Raw genomic sequence first — 8,824 nt, forward strand, 5'->3', positions numbered from 1 at the left:
ACTGTATACAAAAATAAGATATAGACCAGATTTTCTTTGTGGGTTATAGTTTGCTCTCCTCTAGATAGAAGAAAACTTAATAAAAAAGTAAGTGTTAAGATAGCGCCTCCATAAAAGGAGAGAAAAGAAAAGCTCCTAGACGTTAATGTGATAGAAACAAAATTTAAATGCAGAATTGGGCTTAGAAGATAAAATTGAAATTTTCCAGATTAAAAAGACAAAGGAAAAGTAGGAAAGAAGAACTAAAAGAGGATCAGTATGCAGGAGCCAACTTCTGATAGGATCCATATGAAGAGACTAGAGAAAATACAGAAAAGAAATGTATCAAAGAAATAATTTAAGAAAAATGCTCAGATTTAAAGGACATAATTTTCTGATTGAAAGAGCTCACTCAAGCACCAGTAAAGTGGAAAAAAGCTACAAAGCACCTTACTACGAAGCTTATTTATTTATTTATTAACATATATTTTATTGATCATGCTGTTACAGTTATCCCAATTCCTTTTCCCTTTGCTCCCCTTTGCCCAGTACCCCGCTTCCCTCCAGTAATCCCACCCCTTAGTTCATGTCCATGGGGCATGCATATATGTTCTTTGGCTTTACCCTTTCCTATGTAATTCTTAATTCCCCTTATTTTGTACCTACCAGTTATGCTTCTTAATCCCTGCACCACTTCCCCATTTCTCCCCCTTTCCCCTCCCAGCTGATAACTCTCCAAATGATCCCCATATCTATGATTCCATTCTTAGTCTGGTTGTTTTCTTCGCTTGTTTTTGTTTTTGCTTTTTTTTTTTTTTTTTAGGTTCTTTTGTTGATAATTGTGAGTTTGTTGTCATTTTAATGTTCATAGTTTTGATCCTCTTTTTCTTAAATAAGCCCCTATAATAGGGGCTGGTGATGATGAACTGCTTTAGCTTTACTTTGTCTAGAAAGCACTTTATCTGCCCTTCCATTCCAAATGATAGTTTTGCTGGATAGAATAATCTAGGTTGTGGGTCCTCGCTTTTCATCACTTTGAGTACTTCTTGCCAGCTCCTTTTTGCCTGCAAAGTTTCTTTTGAGAAATCAGCTGATAGTCGTATAGGCACCCCTTTGTAGGTAACTCTCTTCTCTTGCTGCTTTTAAGATTCTCTCTTTATCTTTAACCTTTGGCATTTTAATTACGATGTGTCTTAGTGTGGTCCTCTTTGGGTCTAACTTGTTTGGGACTCTGTGCTTCCTGGACTTGTATGTCTATTTCCTTTGCCAAATTTGGGAAGTTTTCCTTTATTATTTTTTTCACATATTGTTTAATTTCTTGCTCTTCCTCTCCTCCTTCTGGCACCCCTATGATTTGGATGTTGGCACATTTAGAGTTGTCCCAGAGGTTCCTAAGCCTCTCCTCGTTTTTTTCCATCCTTGTTTCTTTATTCTGTACTGTTTGACTGTTTATTTCTTCCTTATGTTTCAAATAATTGATTTGAAACTCAGCTTCCTTCCCTTCACCATTGGTTTTGTGTGGATTTTCCTTCGTTTCACTTAGCATAGTGTCACTTCTATTCTGCATTTGCTATGCTCAAGCATATCTGTCAAATCAATGAGCATCTTTATCACCATTGTTTTGAACTCTGCATCTGTTAGGTGGCTATCTCCTCATCGCTTGGTTCTCCCACTGGAACCTTGATCTGTTCCTTCTTTTGGACTATACTTCTCTGTCTCCTCAACTTGACAGGCTCCTGTGTTTGCCTCTGTGTCTTAGGTAGAGCTGTCACACCTGTTATGTTGTAAGGGATGGAGCCTTAGTTGGCGCTGTATGGTGGGGAGGGGTCTGAGAGGGAACAGTGTCGCTTGCTCAGTACTTGCCCCCTTTTCAGGCACTTCTCCCAATTCTTGTTTGGGACTGGTGCCTCTCTAGCTGTTGCCCTGGCTGTGGTTCCCAGAGTGGGTGGGTCTGCGGACATTTTAGGACCATGGGGATCTCTAAACAAATGGACTCTGCTGAGAGACTGGCAGTTTCTTCCTCTGACACAAACCCCACTGGTTTTCACCATCAGAAGAAATGAGGCTTTATTTTCCCCAGTGCTGCAACTGTGAACTCCATAGTCTGGTCTGGTGCTGGGAGCGCTCCCCAGGTGTCCCTCCCTACTTTTTTTAATATGTGACTGCGCTTTCCCCTGGCCGGCCACAGCCGCAGTCACCCCCACCACTGCTGCCATGTCCACACTGCATCCTCTCCGTCCCAACTCTGCCCCTCCTACCTGTCTGAATGAGCATTTCTTTATATCTTTGTTTGCTGGACTTCCATGCAGCTCGATTTTCTGGAACTTCTGGTTGTCTCTAGTTTTGAGGTAGTTGTATTCCTTCTTAGTTGTGGAGGGAGACACAGCATGTCTACCTATGCTTCCATCTTCACTGGCAGTCTTCACTGTGCAGTTTAAAACTATCTGAGATAAAGAAAATTTCTTAAAACTTTCCAAGAGAAAAAGACAGGTCTCATACAAAAGATATGGAATCACAATTGAAGCAGGCTTCTTGAAACCAACACTGGAAGCTAAGAGACAATTGAAAGTCATCTCCAATTTTTTGAGGGTCATTTTTGACTTGCAGTCTAAGTTCTGTACAACCCAGCTCATCCATAAACTGCAAGACCAAATAAAGCCTTCACTGTGCGAGGAAACTAAAGCATTTGCTTCAAATGCACACTTTCTCAGGATGCTGCTGGAAGATAAGCTCCAGTGAATAAGAGAAAATTCAGAAAGAGGAGTATCAAGGATGCAGGAGACTGGAATTTCAACCCTGAAGAGAGGAAGAGAATTGTCAGAACAAACCAGGAAGGGAAGCTCTGTGATGACAGCTGTGCAGCAGTCCCGTTGTAGTCAGTAGATTGGTTTCTAAGATGGAGAGCTTAACCATATTGAGAAGAACTTTTACAGCTGTGACAAAGCTTGGGAATTTATTAATGAAAGAAAATACAGAAAATTAAGCAAAAAGAAAAAAAGAAAAGAAAATGGAGAGTTAATTAACTCCAGGGAAGACAAAAAATCTTGTCTAAGAAGGGAAATGTAATCATAGTACACCATGTAACTCACTTTTATAAATGGTAATTCATTGAATATTGTTTTATACAAGAATCGTGATATAACTCCATTGGAATAGAGAGGTGATGAAGTATCAGTAATATACGATAAATAGAGTCTCAATGCATAACTTATAAATGTCAAAAACCAATAAGTGGTGGTAGTAGTAGTAGTAGTAGTAGTAGTAGTAGTAGCAGTAGTAGTAGAAATAGCAGTTTCTATAACATTGTTCATAATAATGAGTCTGATTAAAGGAATATAAATCCATGACACGTCATTGATTTTCTCAGTATTCTATCTGTCCCGTTAGAAAGTTAGCTTTTATTTTCTAAGTTACGTCTACTTTACTTTCTATTTTCTTCCTATTTTTTAATAGATGTATTCGACACAAAAATGATTGGGGCGCTCTTATTCTAGTGGATGATCGCTTCAGGAGTAACCCAAATCGATATATATCTGGTAAGATTCTCAGCTGGGCCGAGAGTAAGAATTAATAACAATCTTTAGTTACTTCTATTTTTAAAGACAAAGAATTGGACAGAATTTTAAAATTAAATTTATTGGGGTGACATTGGTTAATAAAATTATAGCTTTCAAGTGCACAGTTCTATGATAGATCATCTGTATATTGTATTGTTAAAACTTGAGAATTTACATCTAACATGGAAAACTAATATTGACTGAAGTTCTAGCCTTTTAATGCTTATGTGTTTGCAAAAAATCTATAGAGGAGAATCTTGTTAGTTATCAACATAGTATTAATCACTTAGGCTCCTTCAATTTCATAGAACGTGGGATTTCACTCAGTAACCTAATTTATTTAGCATTGTCAGGGAAAATGCTGTTCTACAGAAACAATTTTCTATGAAATACTAAGTTTTTACATTGAAGCACACAAGCACATCTGCTTTGGCTGCTTAGAGTTCTTTATTCTTTCGTTCTGGGTTATGTTGAAGTTGTTGCTGTGTTTGTTGGTTGATTTAGAAATGCCTCAGTTACTAGAGTTTATGTTAGTCAGAGCTAGTATTTTCTAAAAGGAAAAACACCATTACATGCTGCAAAATCAAATAGATGGTCATTTTTTTCCCCACCCAAATGAACAATGCTACAAAAGTTACATGCATTTAGTAGAAACCGTACTTTGAATTTTGAATTTTGATCTTTTCTTGGGATAGTGATATGCAGTAGGATATTCTCTGGTGAAACTGGGCATTATGAAATAGGCTTCATGTTAGATGATTTTACCCAACTAAAGCTAATGTAAGCATTCTGAGCACATTTGAGGTAGACTGGGCTAAGCTATGATCTTCGGTAGGTTAGGTGTATTAAATGCGTTTTCTACAATGATATTTTCAACTTAGAGTGGGTTTATTGAGACATAAGCCCATCATGAGTCAAGGAATATCTGTAGTTTTTATTTTACAGTAACACAGTTTCTTTAGAGGCAGTACCAGGGATCCATCAGTTATTAAAGAACTCTTGGAAATATTTACATCTTTATTATCGTAATTTTAGAAAGTTCATACCATATTATAATGAAGAGATGCTAAATTTTAAATGTTCCAGATTAGCTGTCTATGGGTATGGTATGGACTATATGTTTTCCATTTCAGAGCCTAATTACTATATTTGGTTTGATATCAAAACATAACCTCCTGGATTAAAGCAGCAGATGCCACTTTGCTAGTCTTCTTCCCTTTGTGAAGCAAGCCATTGTGCTTAGGTCAAGACAGAACTAAAAAATGTTAAGTGCTTATATTTAGTCAGCAGGTGGAGCTCAGATTCTTTGAAGTTCGAAAGCAAACTGACATTTTATGCTGAAAAGCCTTACGTTGATTACAAAATAGTCGAAATGGAAGAGGTAACCATAATACAAAAATTTCTCAATTTTGGAAAATGTCAAATTTTTTGTGGTGTAATTATTTTCTCCTAGCAACCAAAAATAAAGAACTTTAAAGGAAATGTTTATTTAACTCATTTTCCTTATTTTAAAATCTAGAACTTAAACTTTTACCTTATTGTTAAGATCTGTTGAGAGATTTTTTTAATTAAATATTTTTTATTATTTCTCTTTTTTTTTTTTCTGAGACTCAAAGTGTGAAATCTTTTATGTAGGCAATAAAAGCACAACATACGGATTTCTTTTGATGACTGATTTCTGTTTAAATTCAATTTTTCTAAATATAGATTGATAGAAAAACTCCATTGAAATATCAAACTAAAGGAGTGCATTTGAAATAATAGTAAGTAGTTCAAGTTGCTTGAAGCAGTGTCTTATCTTTCCCTGAATTTAAAACACCATAGTAACTTTTTAAATTATTTCAAAAGATGATAATTTTAGTAACATTGGCACAGAACATTTATTTCCTAAAAGGTCAAATATGTGATTTTGAATTTCATTCTAAAGTGAGTCATACTGTAAAACACCTTAGCCCTGGCCAGGTAGCTAAGTTGGTTAGAGCGTCATCCCCAGACTCCAAGATTGCACATTTGATCCTAGGTCAGGGCACATGTGAGAATCAACCAATGAGTACTCACTTTGGCAGCACATATATTAAAGGAATCAACCAATGAATGCATAAATAAGTGGAACAGCAAATCCATCTCTCTCTATCTCAAATCAGTACAAAAATAAATACCTTATATTCAATATGGTTCATTTTTATGCAGTTTTAATATGTCACTGGTCAAATTTTGTACCTTGCAACTTGATTTATATATTTTTAAAGCAATATAATATTTAGAGGGGACATGATTTACCCATAAAAAAAGAGTTATTTCTTTTATCCTCCAGAATATTTTAAAGCATATTTGGAATTAGGGGAAAAGGGGAACCAAAATAAACTGTGGGATAGGAATCTGGAATTTATTTTTGCAAAAGAAGTCAAATTTAGAAATTCAGAATGCAAGATCGTGTTGTTCACAACTTCTAGTTTCCCTACAATTAGAAGTCAGGCAATTTTTGTGGGGAATTGTGAAATTAAATTTACCTTATTCTTCTTCCCAGTTATTCTAAACTGACAAATAAAAATTTCTCCCTCCCCACTCTATTCCCATTGCCTCTTCCTCCTCTCCAGTTGACAGTCGTTGAGTATAAAGAGAAATGTTACTACTACATGAGTATATTGTACTATGAAGGTAAAAAGGCAGGCAAAGTATTGAGAACCATTCTATATACTCTAAATTCTAGATTACTTTATTAGAAAAATTATCCAAGTTTTTTCTTACTACATAATATCTTAATAATGAAAGTACCTAAATCTTTCCCTGGGTTTACATTTTTTTTTTAGGACTTTCTAAATGGGTACGGCAGCAAATTCAGCACCATTCAACCTTTGAAAGTGCACTGGAGTCCTTGGCTGAATTTTCTAAAAAGCACCAAAAGGTCACTGATGGATCCAAAGAGGATAGAAAGTCTCTACAGGACAGTGAGTCTACACTTGAAGTGGCTTGTTTGAAGGACAGTACCTCAACTTACTTATTAGAAGCAGCGAGTAGTCTATCACCAGAAAATCCGAGGGAAGGTAATGCAAAAATGTGTGTCCAAGAACCATGATGTCCTAAAATGAATAAGTAAAAGTCCATCTCTACCAGGTGACATCACCTCCAGAAAGAACAAAAGCATGAAAAGTTCTGTCCATTTATATTTGATAGTATCTAATTTATACATACTTCTCTTATATGAATTTCTTAGTTTAGGGAAATGAACGTCATTTATTCTAAATGATAAAAACAATATTTTAAAATATATTAAATATGATAGTCTATATCAGGGTTTGGCAAACTATGGCCTGTGGACCAAATTTGGCCTGCTATCTGTTTTTGTAAATAAAGTTTAATAGAACACAGTCACACCCCTTCATTTACATAATATATACAAAGGCAGAGTTGAGTAATTGTATGTATTACACTAGACCAGCACAACTGAGTAGTTGCAAAAAATACAACATGACCCACAAAACCTAAAGTATTTACTGTCTGGCCTGTGTTAGAAAAAGTTTGCCAAACTGTGGTTTATATCATTGGATATTATTTCAATTGTTTTAATTAATATATAGTAGTAGTTTAATATATCAATTTTTCAATATTTATTTTGTAATATATTCTCCTATCCACAATAAATGTTACAGTGAATTTAAGGTCATGAGGCCGGGATCAGGAAACCTAGGTGCTAGACCAGCTCTGATGGCTAACCAGTTGTACATCTCTGTTTTTGTAGTTGTCAGTTTCCTTGAGGGAATTAATCCACGTCTGTCATCAGTTAGTGGATTTTCAAGGCAAACTGTACGACCTGTTCCTTCCTTTACTCAGTCCTCTTCCTCTTTCTTTCCACCCTTCCTTTTCTCGTTCACTCCTGAGGTTCACAGCATGGAATTTGAAAATTTACCATATAGCATTTAACTTGGATTGGGAATCACTGGAGACCTAGATTCTTTTCAGTTAATATTTTGTGCTTTACATTCTAAGATCGAAATCCTGCTACTAGTGTTTGTGAGCTCAAAATTATGTATCCTATACAATTATTGTAGTATTTCTAACAAGATCGTTTTAATAGAACAATTATGTTAGGAACAGAAAGTTAAGGTTTTTAAATTTTTGTATTCATAGATGATCCAGTATTATTGGAGAAGTCTGGCCAGACAATGCAAGAAGAAAACATTGTGATTTCCAGATCCTCAAGCCCAACCTTCAACAAACAAACAAGCAGAGTTAGCTGGTCTAGCTTTAATTCTTTGGGACAGTGTCTCACTGGTAAAATTGTGGCTACAACACGTAAGTCTAGGTCTTCAGAGGACCGTGCCTCTCATTTTTCCACTTTCAAAACAGGAAAGAGTTGTGAAACTGGTTTGCCACTCACTGATAAATCTGAGTCCTCATCTTTAAGAACAAATGCATCATTTGAACCATGCCCTCAGTCAGAAACTGTTATTCCATCAATAAAGACTGATGCTCTTCTTACAAAAGATCATTCCAAACAGCTGCTCTGCTTTGAAGAAGCCCTGAATCCAGACGTTGAATTGCCTCTAGTTAATGAAGAAGACAGACTTTCTACTTCAAATAGAGCTTTTGAAACAGAAGCAGAAGATGAATCTATCTATTTTACACCTGAACTTTATGATCCTGTAGATACAAATGAAGAAAAAAATGAACCAGTTGAAACTGACAAAAGTAATTCAAATTGTGTTTTAGCTGAAGATCTTTTTGAAATTAGGACTGTGAGAGAAGTAGTCAGTCAGGGAAATGAAAGCTGAGGATTGCAGAGACACAGAGTTGAACAGACTCATGCGTATTAAAGGAAGTGAAGTTGATGACATGATGACATTGGTGGTCATAAAGAGAACTCATAAACTCCTAAAATGGAGATAAAGAACTTTAAACAGTCTCCTTCCAAAAATAAAGGTGTGTTTCCCGGTGTTAGATAATAATACTTAACTGTCAAGCTATAAAATTATGTTGTTGGACTTCCATTAAACTCTGTTATAAATGATAATTTATACATTGGCTAAATGTTTTGTTTTTTTGCAATTTGAGATATATTTTTTACTTTAATTCATTGTCATCAGAGTTTTAAAAGTATTATATTCAGCAATGTAAGTTTTACTATTCTTGAGTCTTGGTAAAACAAGTCATACAAAATTTTTCCTTAGCTAAGTGCAATTCAAAATCGGTCTAAAAGATGTATAGTTGTCTAGGGCATTTAAAATTTTACCTACACATTTTGTAGTTGTCTTCATCCATTTGTTTTCATATGATACATAAAAATTAAT

The 8,824-nt window shown here is 35.3% G+C and overlaps 1 protein-coding gene across 1 annotated transcript in view; it reads left to right on the plus strand.

Moving 5' to 3' along the window:
* Positions 1–8,558, plus strand: part of BRIP1 (BRCA1 interacting DNA helicase 1) — a 105,075-nt gene extending 96,517 nt beyond the window's left edge. Inside the window, 5 exon segments of the mRNA XM_090292045.1 lie at positions 3,433–3,515; positions 6,347–6,580; positions 7,665–8,283; positions 8,285–8,400; positions 8,403–8,558. Coding sequence (XP_090148171.1) covers positions 3,433–3,515; positions 6,347–6,580; positions 7,665–8,283; positions 8,285–8,400; positions 8,403–8,479 — 1,129 coding nt within the window. The 3' untranslated portion in view covers positions 8,480–8,558.
* The last annotated feature ends 266 nt before the right edge of the window (positions 8,559–8,824 follow it).

The sequence above is a fragment of the Furipterus horrens genome, unplaced genomic scaffold (assembly GCF_987537825.1).
Source record: "Furipterus horrens unplaced genomic scaffold, mFurHor1.1.pri manual_scaffold_11, whole genome shotgun sequence".
NCBI classification, from domain to species: domain Eukaryota; kingdom Metazoa; phylum Chordata; class Mammalia; order Chiroptera; family Furipteridae; genus Furipterus; species Furipterus horrens.